The sequence below is a fragment of the Lagenorhynchus albirostris genome, chromosome 11 (genome assembly GCF_949774975.1).
Source record: "Lagenorhynchus albirostris chromosome 11, mLagAlb1.1, whole genome shotgun sequence".
NCBI lineage: Eukaryota > Metazoa > Chordata > Mammalia > Artiodactyla > Delphinidae > Lagenorhynchus > Lagenorhynchus albirostris.
In genome coordinates, this window is record NC_083105.1 from 45,877,583 (window position 1) to 45,897,835 (window position 20,253).

A 20,253-nucleotide genomic window follows, 5' to 3' on the forward strand; every position below is an offset into this window, starting at 1 on the left:
GTATGCCCAGTAAACTAAACGCTAGTAAAGCAGAAAGTATACTTATGAAACCAGAGGACAACTATAGAGCCCCTTGCCATACAGCTGTTTGTAATATATTCCTAGGAGAGGGTTCCTAGTAATGATAGGTCAGATCTCACAGGAGGACCCTGTTCCCTAGGAGTGAAGACCTCCCGAAGTACAAGGTACTTACTGGTCCTTGGCATCATACTTTATGTTGCAGTTGCACAAAGCATAGAGAAGAACTCAGCCAGTGCTCAGACTTAAACAGGAAAGTCTGTCTAGAATGGTCTTTCCCTCTCTTTCTTCTGGCCAACTCCAAGTCGTCCTCCAAGTCTCAGATTAAATGTCACTTCCTAATGGAAATCTTCCCTGACCACCAAGACCGGCAGGTTCTCTTTTCGTGCACTCGCATTCTCCATCACAGCTATTTCATAATCTTAATAATATTCATTTAAATAAGCCTTTTCTTAATGTCTGTTTCCTCCGCAAAGGCAGGGATTGTGTCCATCTTGGGCACTGCAGTACTCTTATCATCTAGCACAAAATAGGCAATCGATGAATATAAATTTTGTGAATGGATGTGGAGAACGTGAAGCTGAACACTGTTAAGATCTCCTCCACGGCCACAGATTGGCTTCTTGGTCCTTATAGCTGGCACCTTTTCTAGACCTTATGATACTTAGCCGCAAAGTGAAAACAGACTTATTTGCATTTTTAAACACTTCTATTACTAAGAAATTTTAAGAGTTAGAATGTTTGTTGACTGTAGTTGTCCAAACTAAGGGGAAGATATGAGAAAAAGTAAATCAAATGATTTTGAGGAATTTTAAAAACAAGGTAGAAGAGCGCTCTTATTTTCTAGTTTCCTTTGGAATTACGGTATTCTGCAACAATAGTTTCTATATAACTTGGAAACTTGGTGAGCTCCAACCTCACGGAGAGATCCTTTTAAAAGATCTACTTATTTTATAAGACACAATGCGTCTGACATGAAATGCACACTTTGGTAACTAAGAACCCTAGCAAAGGAGATTAGTAGTCAAAAAAGCAATTAAGTTTACAGTAGGGTTACAGATACCATATCTAGTACAACAGCTTGGAAAAGGAAGTAATGCAAAGGTCATATCAACAAGAAAAAAAGGTACACTAAATAGTGGATTTTTTAAAGAAACAAAATCCTATATTTCAAAATCTTTCCTTCTCATCTAATAACTACATGTGTTTGGGTGTTTAGAAAAAAAAACAGGAGAGGAGGATGTGGCATTCGTGAAGTTGGTAGCTGGCACAAAAACCGGTGAACCAGCCCGTGAAACTTAAGCATCTGGGGAGTCAGGTTCCTGATTAGCCTTTTCAGTTTGATCTCAGATCTCACTCTAGTATATCTAAGATTGTAGAATCCCAAGCTGGCTGTGCCTGTGTGCGTTAGAGGAGTCGTGCTTCAGGATTCAAAAAAACACATCCAACTACTCCAACCACTTAAACAACTTAAATGCAGAGCTTTTGGAAAAACCAACAGTGTTTCTAGGACGAGGCAATAATCATACCTTTTCACATGAAGGTAAAGGTCTCCCCACAAAAGGACAGGGCTATATGACAGATACCAATTATAAATCACCCTTTGTAATTCTATTTAGTTACATAGCATTGTAGGTCCCAGGATTTACAATGGCTGTGCAGCCCAGGAAACTATCTTTAGCTGGAGCTCCTCTTCTGTGTCAGTATTCTATTTTGAACTAACAATGCTCTCAGATGAGCCGAAAAGATGTATTTAGCTCCCACCATTACAATTTCTGATCCTCTTTACTTTAGCTCTTTTGAAATAACATGAAAGCTTTGGCTTGCTAATTACTTTTATCCAGCCCATAGAAAAATTAGTTTATCTTCCTGATCAAAGCAAATTAGGCAGATCATGGCTGATTAGAATGCAACAGTAAAATCGCCATACTTTCTCTCCCATCCCCTTTCTCTCAGAAATAAGGCCTGTGTCAAATATGTAGGTATTTCCCACGGCCAGGCCGGACTCTGTTTCCAACAGGGACTGCAGCTTGGACAATGGTTCTTACACACACACTAAAGTTCTTTAGTTCAGTCATTGTGTTCGAAAAGAACTAGTCACCCCTTAGCTAGCATTTGATGAAACATCTAGATTTACATATTTCCTTAATTGCATTTTTGAATGTGAGTGAGATTTATCTGACCAGAGTTAAATGCCTTCTTTATTCCCCTACTCAAGGCAAAATTCAACTCCATGCTCTTAAAAAAAGTGAGGTGGGGCTGTGTGTGTAGGGAATCTTACTCAATTCTGATCTGAATGAATTTTAGGGTTTCAATAAAGTGGGATGAGGGAGTTATATTACCAAAGACAGGAAAGATAGACCTTTACCTCTCAAAGTGGAAATGTCAACTTCTAAAGCTTTGGCTTACTCAGCTCTTTCCAAAAGCCTATTTTGACTTTAATACTGAATGTGATTCCTTGCTGCCAAATTCCTCCAATCAGTAGCTAAAGGGCTCCCAAATTATTGTCCTTCATAATTTCTCACTAAAATTTCTACGTGACCGTAAAAACTTGAAAGTTAGGTTTTATTTTCTTTGTTTATTTACTATAAACTAACAGTAAATCTTGTATTTAGCTCCATTTAAACCTCCCTCTGCAGCTGCCCATTTGAAAATTAAAATGGTTGCCTTCTTTCACTTCAGTGGGCACAATACAAAACATCCATTGAGCTTTCTCTTTATTGCAGCTGCCAATGCCCAGCCGACTTTTAGCAAACCAACCAAGCGGAATCACAATGCAGCTGCAACATTTTATGGTATTTCTGTTGGTTCTCTTTTGAGACTGAAGGTGTTAATTAGGAATCAAAGAACACAACCCTGCCAGCTTTCTTTCACAAACCATACCCTGGTCACTGCAGTTTTCAGAAGAAAATAAATCTAATAAAGGGATAAAAATGTTGTTTGTCACACCAGTAAAGTGTACTTAAGACCCTTTGATCAAAAGCTTTTTATTTAGTCTTGTCAGATGGGCTGGAAATATTGTATTTTTCCCTTTTCTCTCTCTTCTTCATGCAGACTTCTCTGAATTTTGAATTTAATTTAAGACTGTCTGGAAGAAAAAAGGGCTAGCATGGTCATATGGGGGATTCTTTATAGGTGCTAACTGGTCTCAGAGAGTAGAATCATTTTGCTTCTTAGAAAATTATTCATATTCAACAGTTCATCATGTTACAGCTTCCCGCAACACGGGGCCTCCTATTAGCGTGTTTGCAATATTCAGACTATAGGTTCTCATGCTTACACTTTACATACGCATCTGCCAATACCATATCTAGTGTAATGATTACTTATTAGGTGAATCTCAGTGTTTTAGAGGATCCATTTTTTCCATCACAAAATTGAGTATTTTCATAAGCATATAAACCACATATTTATACATATACACACACATGCAAACATATATAATGTTAATTTATCAAATAGTTTGTCATTTTGTATCGTTTCTTTAATGCATCTTGAGTATCATGCATTCAAATGTAACAGCGTGAAGTCATTACCTTTCATCTTCAGTCAAAGTTAAAAGCCTAAAGTAAGTTTATGAAGTTAGCACTGCTGGGAATTAGTCAAGCCTGCTAGCTTTCTCAGCACGAGGTTTTGCTGCTAGATGCACAAATCATGCCAAAATCCATTAATCCTGCTTGAGAGAGGCAGAAAGAAGGTCTGCTTGTTGATTTAATGTTAATGAAATGAATGGGCTCCAGAGGCTACCTACAGAGGCCCTCTAAACTGTAAAACAAATAAAGTCATTTTAAGTGACGCTCACTGCAGGAGGGTAAACAATGCTCCCAGAACTGCCGCACAAAATGGGTTTGACTGTGGGTGTGTGGAAACCTCCCATTTTCTACAATCCTGCCACACCTGCCCTAGGCCAATACCCACACATGTCAAGCTGATGGACTCATAGAATGATCGATTTAGGAGCTATCTCGGAGCATGTGCTCACTTCTCTCACTTTACAGATGTGAAATTCAGGCAGGGAGGCTCTGCATCGGCTGATATCAGTGGGGTAGCTAGACCTAGTTCAGGGGTTCTCAAAACTTGACTGCACATTGCATTTGCCTTGGGGAGTGAAAAATCATTCTGATGCCTAGCTTCTTCCCCCAGAGGTTCTGATTTAGTTGGTTTGGTGTGTGATCTGGTCCTGGAGATGGTTCACATTAGGTCTCACATGGAGCTGAGATGCTGACAAGCTTGAGAACCGTGGATCTGGACTTCTAATCTAGAGCACTGCTCCTTTGCATGTTTTGGTGTTCTTTGGTTTTGCTGCACCATAATAGTAATGATTTCCCAACTCTTGGCAGTGTGCCAGTTGCCTTGTGGATAGAGTAGATACATGTATTTCGGGATGTTGAGGTTGTTTCCAAAAGGAGTTTCCATTGTGGAAATGCAGAGATGTGCCTGTGTGTGTGTGTAGATCTTTGAAGGACTGAACTCCATCCTTTGGGTGAGCCAACCCCACAGCAGAGACAGTAGCCAGGGTCTGTGCCACACTTGACAGCTTGTCCTATAGCCTCACTCTTCTTCTGATCCTTCAGTTCACCTCACCTTTGAGTCTCTTGACACTTTTGAAATCCCTTCCTTATATGTCACAGTCTCCTCTGGAGAGTCACTTTCCTCTTACTCCCCTTCCACCTAAAGAACTTTGCTTTGCCTGAGAGACAGACCCTTCTGACTCTTCATTTGAAGTTGTTCAACTTTTGCTGCCTTCGATCCCCCTTGGTTTAGTGATTATTTAGACTGCTTTCTAAAGCCAGGCTGATAGATCCCATTTCTCCAATCTGTGCTGCTGGATAACACATAATGTCTGTCTGAAAGTTTCTTTTAATTCTGGCTTTAGGGCTTCAAAATAGATCAGCTTCCTACTTTAGTAATTCAGTAGGCACTTGAGAATTCCAGAATCATCTTTTCACATTTAGTAAGAGAGAAAAGTGTTCCTATGGGGGAGATTTCCCTTGTCCTTTGCAGACCTGCTCTCTTGATTCTGTTGGTCATGGGTAAAGTGGCTTGCTTCTCCTGCAGAGGGGTGCCGAGAATCTGTAGAGATGGTGACATGGGCTTATCCAGCAGAGTTAAAAGACTGTCCAGTCCAATAACCACTCATGCATCTCCCCTCTCTGCTGGGGGTCCACTGGACCTAATTCCAGAGGCCTCGTGCTTAAATATAAGCAGAGTGGTACTCTGATCTCCTATTTAACTTTGAATCCCGCCCCCAATCCCAGATTCAAGTCACTGGTATCTATGATTCCCCAGGAAATAATTTTAGCCTCGTTGTCATCACTGACTGCAAACATCCTTCCAGTAATTGCATAGAACTGCTTATTTACTGAAAACAGCTACTGAAATTCCTCATGAAAGTTCAACTCTTTTGAATGTATTTTCAGATAGACATAAGCCTATTCCTTAAATCAGTTTTTTTCCTTAGAGTATAATTATTTTTTCAGTTGTTAATATAAAAAGAAAACACATTTTTTGTGTGTGTGTGTGGTACGCGGGCCTCTCAGTGTTGTGGCCTCTCCCACAGGCTCCGGATGCGCAGGCTCAGCGGCCATGGCTCACGGGCCCAGCCGCTCCGCGGCATGTGGGATCCTCCTGGACCGCGGCACGGACCCGTGTCCCCTGCATCGGCAGGCGGACTCCCAACCATTGCGCCACCAGGGAAGCCCCACATTTTTATTTTGCTGAAATTTTGTTTTTTTTTCCCTGAGTGCATCTTTGGCTCTGAGGAAAGGTTGGGTTCCCTATCTCCCTCTTAGTCCCCCTAAATCCATCATTTCTCACCTGCTGCTATAGCAAGTCAACTGCTGGGACGGAAGCTTCTAAGAGCCCAAGAGGTTACCAAGCTGAATTTACCCCACATACTCAGGAAAAATCGTGGGGATGGGTAAGGTGAAAAATGAGAGGATAAAAGCAATTCAAGCCCAGGACCACAAATTGTGGGCCATTCATGAAATCACGTCTGAGGACTGTACTCCTAACATTGGGCCACCAGCCCACAATCTGTGACAAAGGCTTCACTCAGTGTCAGCCACCCTGGAGATTCGTGCAGTGTCTACCCAACGCTATACACACACGTGAAAATGTGGAACTTCATTCAATACACAGAATCTTTTATCTGTTTGGTACCGAGGATCAGAGATGAAGGCTAAATTTTACTTTCCTTGAACAGGTACTGGGTGATGCCTTACTCACTTCAAACTTCCCCTTCTTCCTTCCCCTACTCTTGTACCCAGTAGGCATCTTGTTCTCCTCTCATTTTTAACATTAAAAAATCTTGTTTAATGAAAATTGCATTTACACTTGTAAAACTTTAGGGCAATTGATTTAACTATTTTGGGGGGATAACAACAAGAGGCAACACTGTGTATTTGAAAAACATGGGTTTAGTGTTATAACGACTGTAACACCGTGGCCGACAAAACCAATAACATTTAACATTTCATGCATGCTCCACATATGAGGTACTACGCAAAGTTCTTTACATACGTTATCTTACCAATCTTCACAACAATCCAGCGAGGTAAATGTCATTATTATGGCCATTTTACTGATGAGAAAACCGAGATGCAGAATAACCTGCTAAGGTTATTCAAGACAGGGCTGTGAGCTTTGTGAAAAGAAAGTAGGGGTACTCATAACTACTTTATGAGACTCAAATGAGAAATTAGGGGTAAAACTGTTAAAAAGCACTTCTTGATTTTTTTTTTTTTCTGTTTTGGGAGTTTACGAAGAATGCAGTCCGCCAAGTTCAGAGGGAAGGGCCTCTTGGTCACCACATTATAAGATTATCCCGGAGAGTCAATCAGCTTATCTCACTCTCTGTTATACGTTTGGCGGCACCTTGTATCTTAGGCGTGGATGATGTGCGAGCCTTACGTAGAGTTTAGGGGAACAGAGAGTGTCCCCTAGAGAGGGAAAATGGTGTTGACTGTCCCTTAGGTGTGCCCCGGCCGTAACGGCTTTTGAAGTTGCCCAGGCACAGGCATGCAGGGGCAAAGGGTGTTTGAAGATGTAGGTGTTAAAGTTATTCAGGTAGAGTATTGCCTATAGAGCACAAGATGACTGCTACTGAAAAGGCGGTTTGTCATTCACAGTTGCCAAGAGCAGGGGGGCACATCGGCCATGCAGGACCACATGGTGGGTAGAAGAAGGAGAGGGAAGAAAGCAGGGGCAGGAGCCTTTACTGTGGTTTCCGTGGGAAGGAATGGGTGGGACAGGCAGACTTAGAATTGGCTAGTTTGAATAATGTCATCAGGCTCAGGGTGTAGGTGTTGCCCCGAGTTATCTGGTACCTGGCCCTGGGGTGATTAGGGCAGGAAATATTGACCTAGTGTGTAAGAGTCCTGCAAGAGCCTGATAAAGAAGGAGGTTGGGGGTGTGGGCTTTGGGTTGCTTGGTTTGCACATGAAAGGCGCACTTGCAGGGGGAGTCGCTGCTATCTCCAGGGATAGCCCTGGGCGAGGCAGTCCCTCCTGGGTAAGCAAGGCCCCAAGATAGCAAAGCATCATAAAGTACAGAAAATGAAAACCATGAATTGGTACCTAGGGATTCTGTGTTCTAATCCAGTGAGACTTCTTTCTTTCTTCCAAGAAAATCTACAATTCAAGGGGAGTATAGAGTCCAGTAGTGAAAACAGACAAGCAGATCAAGTATGGTGATCACAGGTGGTGAGTGCTGGGACAGCCTGAGCTCAGGACGATGTGGGAGCATCAGACAGGTTTCGAAAATGGTGGGTCACAGAAAGCTTTCTGGAGGAGGTGATGTTTTAACTGAGTATGGAAAGACTCATAGAAGTTGGAAAGATGAAAAAGAAGAAAGGCATTCCAAGCAGAGACCAACACATGTGAACACCTGGGGAGGCCTGAGACATGGAAACTGCAGGATGTGGTTTGATATGGCTGGAGAGGAGAGAATGTGGGGGGTTGGGGAGGGGGGACTGGCAACAGGCTTTGTGAGTGGGGGATGAGGCAAGACAAGTTGATTTTGTGGGTTAAACTAAGGAGTTAAACTCTACCGTGAAAGCCACAGGAAACCACTGAAGGATTGAATGTATGGGAGACGTGAGCAGAGTTTCATCTTGGACAAACTCGTGGGGTGGCAGGGAGTGTGTGTGTCTTGGGGGTCTATGCAAACCAAGATAGGAGACTGCCACAGTTATCCAGGCAAAAAGGGAGGAGAGCCAGAATTAATGCAATTTCAGTGCTAGGGGAGAAAGGGAACAGATACAAGAGACAAGAAGGCTACCTGAATTTGGTCAAATTAAAGTCCCAGGTGAAGTTTAAGTTACAGTAAAGACATGTTTAAAGACTATGAACTGAAATTTGGGAAGTTAGTTATTCCTCAAACGAAATCTGATTGCTTCTTTCTGCCTTACGGATTTTTTAGGTGATAACAGAGACACTTTATCTGTACCTACAGTGGGCCAAAATCTTATCAGGTTGAGATTCAGGCACATACCTGGATATGAACATACAATATGCATGAGCAACAGGACACTTGGTAACACCTAGAAAAGTAACTGGGAGTTTTAGAATTCACTTGAGTATCTGGCATTGGAGTGAAAAGGTGGAAAGAAGGAGCATTCAACCGGGGATTTTGGGAGACTTGGGTTCCAATTCCATCCTTGTCAGTTATGTGATTTTTGGGTATGTTGTTTACCTCTTATAAGCATGAATTTCATCATCTGTGAAAATGAAGGTGTTGGATTAGGTCATCTCCAAGGTCTTTTCTATTCTAAAGCCTATGGGTAGACATAGCTTTTGACTCATCAAAAACCTCTGCAACCCATCTAAGTGATTTTATTTCCACTTATTTGCACAATTAGGGTAATGCTCTAGCAATCATGATTAAATTTCAGTTTTGCACTGTGTAACGTGACCTTAGGTATACAGCTTAGTCATTCTGGTAATTTGTGGATAAAAGATTATCCTTTTAGTTCTTTACAGTAGAGCTTACTCTAAATGTAGTTAGCTATTAGTGCGAGCTCTGAATTGGTTTTACTGTAATTAACATAAATCTACCAAAATTAGCCTTTCTCTTCCCATTATACAATTAACTATGTTCTGAGGAGTTTCTACAGCTAAGGCAAAGGGGGCTTCAAATTACTCTGTAATAGTCATTCAGGACCAGACCATATCCACCTAACACTTCTCAGGATTACAAGACCCTGGGGCAGTGGACTTTATGCTCAAGCCAGCAGCTGTAAGTTGGAAGGTGGATCCTTGCTCTCAGTTAATCATGCTGCTAAAACTTCTGAGATCTTCAAATGAGATAGGCTTACACCCTGGGAGAATCTGGTTTAACTAGGATTTCCTTTTGCTAGCCGAGCTTGAAGACTCAATGAAAAAAGATCTTGAACTTCCTCCTGTACTCCGCTGCACTGAGCCCCGGAGAATAACAGCTGCTGGGGGATGGGGGCTTCAGTGAGTTCAGGTCTCCCGCCACAGGGATGGTGGCTTCCCCAAGTTAAAACCAAAGACCCCGATTTCAGTGCGTTTAAGAGTTGATAACTTTAATCCCCAAGACTCTTCTTTCTAAACTTCCCTTCGTCTTGTAGATTGAAGCCCTGTGGGGTAGAGTGTCTGAGATAAGGAAAATGCATCCTTCCAGTCCTCCTCTGATACTCTCTGGAAGAGAGGGATGGAGAAGGATAAGGACAGACTCAGGAGAAATGTACCAACCGGGGCTGAATGCCTAGCGGAGGTCTCACTGTTTCTCTGTTCTGCCTGTGCTATTTCTTGGGTGGCAGATTTCCACACACCCTTTCCATCTCTCTTGCCATATTTTTCTAGGCTTTATTCTATTGGGCAGACAACACTACTAATTATAGAGTACATCTATGGCTAAATGCAAGCAGGGTCTGCTAAGGGTCCCTTCAGGACAAGAAGTATGAAGAGAAAATAAAGAGGAAGATTTCTTATTTCAGTCTTTACTAGAAGACTCCAAACTCATTCTGTAGATTCATTCAACAAACATTGTGAAATAAATGTTTATTGTGAACATCTTAATATATACACATAATAGATGATTAAGGAATGTAGCTCCTTCCATGGACATTTTTATAATCAAATAATCTTCACCGTATATGTATACGAAAAGTGAAAGGTTATTTTTGTGCTGATAGATTTAAAGACCAATTGATTATGTAACAGAGTTCCTTCAAACAAGTGCCTCACAAAAAAATTTATAACCTAAAAACTTCAAGTGCCATGTGGTATTTTGTGTGTCGAACCAATAAACTCATTAAAATAACATTGGGTAAACCCAAACACAACACAATGAAAGTTCTAACACAGCCCACATTAACCAACCAACTTTAAAATAATATCTTTGTTACGTGCTAAGGTTAAAAAATCAGCAAATTCTTTATATTTTTTCCACTTGAGATCATGTGTGGTTTTCTACTTTCCCGAGAAGTACACTTTTGTGGCTTTTTTGATCAAAGGAAGGTTATTTTTGCAAAGAGACATCTTTTGTAGAGGTCCCTGTTCTACTTAATCAAGGTTTCAAGAAAAAAAGGAGCACTAGAGTGTTTACTAGTTTTTTTAGCAAAACATAAAAATTCTTAGATTCTCTTCTTAGTGTGGACTTTGGAAAGGAAGGCGTGCATGTAAGGTTCGTCATCACTGTGTGTGTGTGTGCGTGTGTGAGAGAGAGAGAGAAACAGACAGACAGACAGAGAGACAGAGACAGAGAGAGAGAGGCAGAAAAGGAGGTGGAAGGAGGAAATAAAGGAATTTGGCTGCCAAATTGAGTAACAGTTTGAAACACTTGGCTTCCAGTTGTGAAAGATGAGCAACAATGGGGAAAAGTTTGGGCTAACAAGGGACCACTTGAGGAAAGCTTAATCTCAGCTGGCAGGCTGACGAGGAAGGTCAGCTCGGTGCACGCGTTCCCAGCTGGAGTTGGGCTCCCATTGCCAGAACAATTGTCTTCTGCATTGCAGCTTCTGAAGCTAACTGAAGGTGCCTTCACAGCCAGTTCCTCGGTGTCTCCCCTTAAAAGGGTTGGCTCTCCGCTGCCATGCCATGTCAATGTTATGTATCATTTCCACTGAGCAAGTGGCACAAAGGAAACTGTTTCTTATTGGTGTGTTGCTGTGTGTGTGTTAGTGTGTGCATGAGAGATGGCTTTCTTTCCCCTTGACCATCACAGTCTTCGTTAGGAGATGAAATCAAACTCCTTCTGAAGCCAAGAAGGGCAAAATGAACATGGAAAAAATGTGCATATGTTAAAAATGAGACACCTGAAAGTTAGGGATTGCTGAATAATTTTTTTACATATATATTCCTTTTCATATTCTTTTCCATTATGGTTTATTACCAGATACTGAATATAATTCCCTGTGCTATACAGTAGGACCTCGTTGTTTATCTATTTTATATATAGTACTGAATAGTTTGTATCTGCTATAATTTTAAATGATTAATGTTCACAGAAAACTACAGTTGAGTGTACTGTTGTAAGAGCTTTTAGAGATTATATCCCAATGTAACCTAAATTTTCTAAACATCAGTTCTTCCTTGAGGAGGTGTTCTTTACATTGAATATGCTTTATAATTAATTGGTCAGCTATTGATTTTTCATGTTGACTTTGTAATACAATAAATGGTTAACACATAGGTTTACAGCAGCAAATGAACTGAAGGACTGAAGAAACTAAATGGATAGTTCAGGAAAAGTTCTTCTTTGTTTGAAGGAAGGGACTTTTCTCTGACTTATCCAGATTTCTTATTTACACAGACGTCTGTATCACTGGCTTAATTGTTAAACTGTGCAGAGCTTACAGAGTGATCGATAAGTAGATAAAACTTTGAAATAATTCTCCATTCTCAATCAAATAAATGATGTGTCACTTCATCTTATCTCATCAGTTTTAAAGGTAAATACAAACTTAAATAAAATTGGCCTATTAAGAAAGTTCATGTCTCTCTGAATTGACAAATAGTTCCAAAGAATTCAGTTACTTTATTTGACACATAGATCTGGTCATAGAAAAAAAAAGAAGTTTCATTTTTAACTTGGAAGTTATTAGTCAGCTGATCACTCTTTATAATACTTGGGCACTACCACAATTTATCTTCGGCTTGGAGACAAGAGAAATAGTTTTTGTGGTAGTAAGAAAATGGATATATGAAAAGGTATCTACTAAACTTAAAAGATTGGCCCTAAGCTATATAATATTATTCTCATTTTACTGAAAACTAAAAACTGCATTTCCCAGGATTCCTTGAAGAAATATTTGTGGTATTAGAGCTTCATAAACTGTGTTCCTAAGAAGAAGTATTTCAGCACCAATTACAATTACTATGAGGCATAGCTAAACATTAGAAGGCTGGTTTTCTTGTGTTTCTGGTAAACTGGCCCTGAAGATAATTTCAAAGAGGCCCCCCAAACATTTTGAGCAATGGAAATAGCCTTGCAATAAGCTAACGGGCTGCCCAAGATAGGGATGATAATAGTACCTGTGTCAAAAGGTTGTTGTGGGATGTGGGATTGAGTAAAGTAGCAGCATAATGCCTGGCACTCAGGAAGAACAGTATAAACGTCAGCTGTTATAATTAGTGTCATTACAATAATAAAGTAATTTAGACATGTAAATTCTGGTGTGTTTGTTAAACAAGTCACGGCATCATTTAAGCAAAATACAATTTATTTGTATTTCCAATGGGGCTGAGCCATAATTGTGGGATACCAGTAGCCTTGTGTTGTTCTCTTACTTGCAGACAAGTAGTTCTCATCTGTCTTTCTCTGGGCTCTTTTAGCCACTGGGATTTCAGCAGCTGGTTCAGCCAATTCTACTCAATTCAACATTACAAGTATTTACTGAACATCTCTTCTGTGCCAGGCACTGGTGTGGGCACTTGGGAAATAAAGTAGAAAATTTCCTAGCCTGGCAGAGCTCACAGTCTAGTGAGGAAGATAAACCCTGAAGGAAAGACAGCCCATCATTACCTCCCGGAGAATTATTCCATCTGATTTTAAGGAAGATGGTTTCATGGACAATGGTTGGTTCTTTTGCATACTTTTAAAGTCAATTCCAGCTTTTTCAATCCCAGATTTAAACACTGAGAATGAGGGTATGAGGAAGTACTCCTGCTTACGAAGCATTTTAAAAATAGTTAACCCAATGTGTGGTTAATAGATGTTAACTAGACTTATCGTGGCTATCATTTTCGATACAAATATTGTATCTTTATGTGTACACCTGACACTAATGTTATACATCAATTATATCTCAATTAAAATTAAAGATTTTTTAATTAAAAAAAGGAAAAAAAAGTTAACCTACTAATTTGAACACCCTGTTAACAGTCTTTTAGCATTACTACTAGATAACATTATTCCATATTGTGAAATCAAATGATCAACATTCTTCTACCTACCACTTTCAAATAAGGCATTTCCACTGGGCTCAATCAGTGTAAAAAAAAAAAAAAAAATTAACTCGAAGAGGTGGGAGAAAATGCCAGAGATTTCAAGAATGAGCCTGTTTCCTACCATGTCACCTATGGAGAACCAAATTAATTTTGAATTATGAAAATTTTTATAAAAAATTCCACCACACAGCCTATGCAATGTCTCCTTTTCCCAGAGCTAAGGAGTTCCATGGGTGAAACTGAGCATGTAGTTGGCGTCTATAATGACTGAATAAAACTGTATATCGAAGCTGACAGATCTGGGAATAAAAGAGTTGTAGTAGGTTGGAACTCATGGGTAGTTTAACAAATGAAATCCTAAGGTACATCAAAAATAGCAATAGGACTAAATTATCAGCTTGGTAAGTAATATATCAGTGGTGGCTCTAACGCCAGTCTGATTCATTTTTCTACTACAAAATGAGACTGTATAAAGGAAAACACTGCCCCAGGAGTGAGGAGGTTGAATCTCATAGGAAGGAATTTGCCTTCTCATGAAGAATTCAATTTACCAGAAATATCCACTTGTGGGTGTTTACAAGGAAATGTGCCATTTAGCATTATTCTAAATTTATATAAATAACTGAACAAAACCAAAAGAATTACTTCACAAAATTGCTCAGTGCAGCACTCACTACTGTTTTTCATTTCTATGTTATGGCATATGATTTGGTTTAATTGGAAACATACTTAAATTTATAGCTAAAATGACTTAAATGTATACATTCAATAGAAGAAATATATAAAATGTTTTATTAAGGTAAGTAGATATTAGGTATCAGTTGTAAAACTATAAATATTCCGCAATGTCTCTAATTTTATGATAGTTAATTGTTTACTTGGTTATTATGTCTATGCTTTTGACAGTTACATGTTTTGGAAATTAAAAACAAACAGTTCAGTTAAAAACTTTGAGAAATTATAGACTAGTTTTGTGTTTCTGAACTTTTTAAAGCACATCCAAGTGGGAATGGTTTCATTATTAAAGTATAATTTTATTTAATTACAAACGTTATTTTTTTATTCCAATCTTCTAACTCATTTGTGACTGCCACCTTTCGTTGCAGATCAGAACTCTGCCTTTACTTCGAAGCAAATGTGTAACGGGAAAAAAGATCGAAGATCTGATTGAGGATCATGCTTACTGTACGTAAAAATTCATTATTGTCACAAAAACTCTGCCATGCACATGTTGAACATATTCAGTAAAATATTTATTCTAAATCTACACCACAAAATTGTTTGAATCAGAGCCACTACTTAAAAAAGAAATCACTCAGACTAACTCAGTCACTTAGTTTCAATAATTGCCCCCATAACAAAAACACTACTAAGAAAACCCGGGCATCCTGAAGAAAAAGAAAGAACTTCATTAAAACGCAGAAAAGTCACTGATATTATTATATTTTTAACGAATTTTGCACGTAGGTTGTAGAGCAAACTATGAATTTTGCAACTGACCTAAACTGTTGTAACAATTAAGGCTTTTGTAACCATCTCTAAAGTACAAAATTTTCCTTCATTTAAAATAATTTTCTTTGCTTGAAGAGAAGTAGAAATATATTAAATAATTTTCAAGGAAGAGTCTGAAAAGTTTCTTTAATATTGAAACCGTATCTTATGTGCTTAGAACACATGTATGACACCAGGGCATCCTTAATTAGTTATAATTGAGATTTTTGATTGGTTTTTTAAATTAAAACTAGTTTTACCAGTTATGTGTAAAATTAAATTTTGTTACAAAGTTACATATGGAAAAGTAACCAAACTACATAAAAAAAAATCTTTCTCTTGGTTCCTTTAGTTTATGTGACATAAATTTGCCTGTGGATGAAATGTTCATGTCTTTAAGCAATAGCAGGGAAAAACTCAGTTTTCATTTAAAAATAAAATGGCTGTTCTAGATCAATAAAGAAAAGTATATTTACTATAGTAAGATATTCATTAGGATTTAGTTTTCTATTTGGATGCCACACTAACTGGATGAAAGATACATCAAAGTAGTATAGGGAGCTTACTTTTAAGACCTTATTAGCAAAAATGTCCACATTTGATGCATTAAAATAACTTACCTATAGTAAGATTAGATGCTAGCACTACTTTCTTTCTGACAGATCACTACTGCTAGGTTGAGATGCACTAAACGTTGGAAATAATTATTGTCTGCTTTTATGTCTTAACCTTGGTGTGTTCCTTGTTTTCTGCTGAGTGAGCTTTATTAGCCCCTGTTGTAAAATCAGAGCCCATAATCACTGGAAGAGAGAAACAGAGAGAGAGAGAGAGAGAGAGAGAGAGAGAGATTAAGATTGAAAATTTCCAGTGTTTATACCACGCATGTTCAGTGGTCCAATTACAGATCCACTGGAGAATGCAGTTCAGTAAGAAAAGAGAGTTAATGTTTGGACTGGCTTAAGACTTAGCTTTTCTGGGGAAGAAAGATTCTAAAGCTGTACATAAACAGCTCTAACCTTCTATGAAGAGACTGAAGAAACTTTCTTTACCTACGAGTTGGACTAGCCCATTATCAGATTGTGGCAGATGTATTTGCCAAACGTGTACAGCTGGAAGTTGCTACCATCAGTCTGAAGAAAATGAAATGCTTGTTCTTTTCTGGGGAGAGGAGGAAGATTAAGAGATAACATTTTCACTCAAAGAAATGGTGGTAACTTATTACAAACAATAAAAGATAGTAGTCTGGTCTTTCACCCACATCAGTCTTTGCACACTGCAACTTTCTCATCAAAGCTTAATTACCAGTGGGCCCCAGTGGAGCGGGGCTGTAACTTCGTGTTCCCATTTAAGAGCAAAATGAAGTTATCTCTTAAAATAATACAACCAGTAAAGCACATGCTTATTTATTTGAATATGAGTAAATAAAGATTTCTCTTTCAGGTTGTGAGTGCACAAGTGAAGGAGAAATGGTCACTTAATTCTAGGTGTAACCAAAAGAGGGCACCATCTACCCTTAATGTCGGCACAGAGTTCCTGAGGTTGTCAAAACAAACCCCCCAACCTCAAACCCTTCAACCCACCAAGGCAGGGCATCCGATGGCCTCTGGCATTTTGTACACTGTAAGGAGACCAATTCTGAAATTGCCCATCACGAAGAACATCAGTTTGGTTATTTACTTCAGGACTGATTTCTACACTTAGCACTCATATTCCCTGAAATGTTAACCATTAGATGCAAGTATTTGACATTTCACTGTGACACTTTCCACAGACACTCTGAGTTTAATATTTTATAGGACAATGAGAACATTTCCCCTTAGGCCAGGATACAGGCTGTCATCAAATAGCACCAGAAAAAGCTGACAATTAGCTTCCTAATGGTATCTTAACTCCAAGGGGTTATCCATAACGATAGATAGGGAACAGTGGCAGTCAGATCTCCCCAGCACATGGAGGATGCAGTTAACTGCATTTGAGGTATGTGGGAAATGATTTGAAGCAGTATTTTACTTACACCAACTTTTAGTAACAGAAGCCTAACAAATGAGTGAGAGAAAAAAAGTAATGACATTTATTTTCTGTATCCTTAAACAAGTTTTCTAACAAGTGTATTATTTAAATAGGTAAATGATTGGGGGGAATGCACAACTCCTTCATGTATGGCCAGTTTCTTCAGGGTGATAGGGAAGAATAGTTCTAGGCTCTTCGGTGCAACTGCCATCCGCTCTCAGAAATTCACGATACAGGAGGATATGTGATTCTTGAAACACTGAGTTTAGCAGTTAAACCCAGAGACTGGAGGTGAATAGTACAGACACTTCATAGTACAGATAGTTGTTTAGGAGGAGGAAATGTGAATTCTTAGAGAATTCTTAGAGAATGATCACTTGGCGAGCAGATTTCCATCACTGTAAAAATATCACTACACCATGCAATTAAGTGCCACTGAAGGGAAACCTGGTGGGGAAATAGAGTAAGTTTATAAACTTTTCAGATAGGGAAAGCAGCCAAAATAGTTTTATGGTAGGTGAGTAAGGGACTGCCGTCTACTAAAATCTAGCAGGATAATCCCTCCCTTTCAACGCAAAATCAAAGCAAGTAAAAAAGAATGTTTTTTTTTTCCTTCCTCACTCTGTCTCTAGAAAAAGAATCACTATCTAGTGTAAAGCGTTGTGCAAGCCTCTTCATGTTTCTTCCCTCCAGAAAACAACTAAACAGAGGAAAGACCGAGTTCACAAACATCCCAACTCACTCCTGCCAAGGTACATCAGAGAAGCCGAAACTGGGATTGCCAGGGTTTGGGGTGGGCTCACCGCAGTGCCTCGAGTTCAAACCTAAACGTGTAACCTTGTGGCCACGAGTGCCCCTTTTCCCGAGTGGTCCCGACCCCTGGTCTCTCTGCGCGAAGGAAGCGAGCCCCAAATTCTCCACAGGGCGATGGAGAGTTGTCGCCTTGGTTCCCAAGAATCGGGTTCCTCCTGGGTCACCACATCCACCCGACCACCTGTTACCCTCCGGGCCTGGATTTTCCAGAGACCAGATTATGAAATGAGCCGCTGCCTCGTCTCCGTAGTTGGGGTTTGGAGTCTGTGGTGGGGGGACGACGGGCTGGGAGGATCCCCGAGGGATGACAGAGAGCTTCAGGTCTCCACCTGGGTGTCTGCGCCGCTGTTTACCCGCCCCGCCGCCTTCAGCCCACTTCCCTTTCCTCCCCCGGAGGAGGAGATGGTTAAAGATTACACCGTGGCCGCGGGCACTTCAAAGGGCGGCTCGGGCAGCCAAAGGTAAAGATAACGTTCTGGCAGCTCTTATCGGGTTTGTGGTTGCCACATTATAATCACTTCATTTAAAAAAAAGGGGGGGGCGGTGGGAGAGAAAGAAAAAGAAAAGAAAAGAAAAGAAAAAGGTTACATCACGCGACTGTGCAAGAGATGCAGAGTAAATTCCTTTGGAGCTGGACGAGTTGGAGTTCTCCTTTGGGGAAGTTTTTACAGCCCATCTCTTCGTGGAACGCGACAGGACAAGGAGGGGAGGTTGGGGCAGGGACCAACTGGGAAGCCTGCCCTTGGGTTCCAGGCTCAGGGGCACAAATGCCCACACTGCAGGCAAATGCCTCCAGTCGGAGGAATTCGCGCGGCGACCTGCCTAGAGCTGGACCGCAAAGCTGCAGCGCACTAGCGCTTTCCCGGGTTGCACTTGAAGACGCTTCTCTGCGGGCCCAGAAAGTGCGGGCGTGCTACCCCGAGACACGTGCATTTCCCAGGGGCCCAAACACGCCTGGCCAAGACGCCCTTTGCAAACTCGCCCGCCCCCTCCAGAGCAGGCGGGAGCCGAGGAGCCCCCAGCCTGGCCTAGGGCCCGCCTCCTTTCCTCCCTCTGTCCCCTTTCCGGAGCGGAGTGGAGGCGCACTTACAGGTAGGAGGTGAAGACACTGAGGTTGGAGGGCAGCTCCGAAAGCCCCAGGTCGGAGCAGTCCACCCTGAGTAGCATCCTGCCGTCCGGCTCGCACTGACAGTGCGCGGGGCACCCCCGCAGCAGCGCGCCCGGCCTCGGCGAGCCGCCCCCGGCCGCCAGCTGTAGCAGGACGGGCAAGGCCAGGAGCAAGCCGACCCAGGAAGTGTCCATGGTGCCCGGGCAGGGGGCCGCGAGCGGGGCGCGGCGGGAGGGCAGCGTCGGGCTTGCGGCGGACGGTGGCGCGCCAGGCGCAGCTCGGCGGGCTTCTGCGGCTCCGCGGGCGCCTACAGCGCGGGGCGCAGCGCTCCTGGCCCTCGGCGGGGGCGCCGAGGAGAAGCGCTGCGGGGCCCGGCCGTGCCCCTGCCGCCACGCGGGCCTCGGGAGCGCCCTGGCTGCAGCCGCTGCGGGGGCCGTGCGCGCTGCTGCTGCAGGCGGCCTGCTCGGTGTGGAGCAGCATCTCCGCTCGCACGCTCGTTTTTTAAAGCGCTCCAGCCCGAATCGCGCGCCCAGTGACGTCAGCGCAGCCCGGCTTCCCAGGCACCCCCCGCCTGGCCCCACTTTCCCTCCTCCGACCCCCTCCCTCCTTTCCCGACTCCGCGGCTTGGAGGCGGCTGGCGGCGCGAGGTGCAGGCGAGTTCTCAGCGCTCGAGCTTTGCCTCCGGGGCGCGGATTCCGGCGCTCAGCACCTCAGGAGGGGCAGGGGACCCCCATCCCCACCTCCACTCCCTCCCGCGTCCTGGCGACCCAGATCAGAGAGCCGAAAGGGACCTGCTTCAGACGGACGCAGACAGACGCGCAGGGGCCGAGGGATGCGGCACGCTTCCTCTAAGAACACTTCAAATAATGGAGGGACTACATGGAGTGCTTAAAAAAAAAAAAAAGACTACAATTCAATCCAGAAAAACAGTTACACTAACAGGGTAAGGAGGCAGGCGTCCCCAGGCGAAGGATGGGTGGCCTTTTTGATCCTTACCTCAAGCCGCCCTGTCTGGCTCGCTTTTGCCCTAAAATCGAAACGCTGGGCTAATCGCTAAGTAAATACAGCTTGTGAGCAAGCACTCCAATTCTGTCTAATCCACGGGGTAAGAAGTCGAAGGGACTGTTTTTTTTAAGTGATTTAGGATCCTCTGGAAGTCAGTCACCTTTAGAAAAGCAATGCGGGACAGACAGATAGATGGGTGTTTGCTTTTGTTCGGCGGCCTTTTCATCCTAAGCGTCCCAGGGTTTTCTAAGTGCAGTCCCACCCAGGTGTGAGAACCATTGCCAGTGCAAAATGCGTGTTCTCACACTCTTCAAAAGTGTCCTGCAGGGAACTCGCAGGGGAAAGGAGGAAAAGGACTCAGGGCTTTCTTGGAGAAAAGGCCTCGGTGAGGAG

General features: G+C 42.0%; 1 protein-coding gene across 3 annotated transcripts in view; it reads right to left on the reverse strand.

The window, feature by feature from the left end:
- The window catches only part of LGR5 (leucine rich repeat containing G protein-coupled receptor 5), a 119,209-nt gene extending 100,160 nt beyond the window's left edge, over positions 1-19,049 (reverse strand). For all 3 annotated transcript variants that reach the window (XM_060164844.1, XM_060164843.1, XM_060164842.1), the window contains exon 1: positions 18,838-19,049. In XM_060164844.1, the coding sequence (XP_060020827.1) occupies positions 18,838-19,049 (212 nt within the window). The remainder of the gene's footprint in view (positions 1-18,837) is intronic.
- Positions 19,050-20,253: the final 1,204 nt, after the last annotated feature.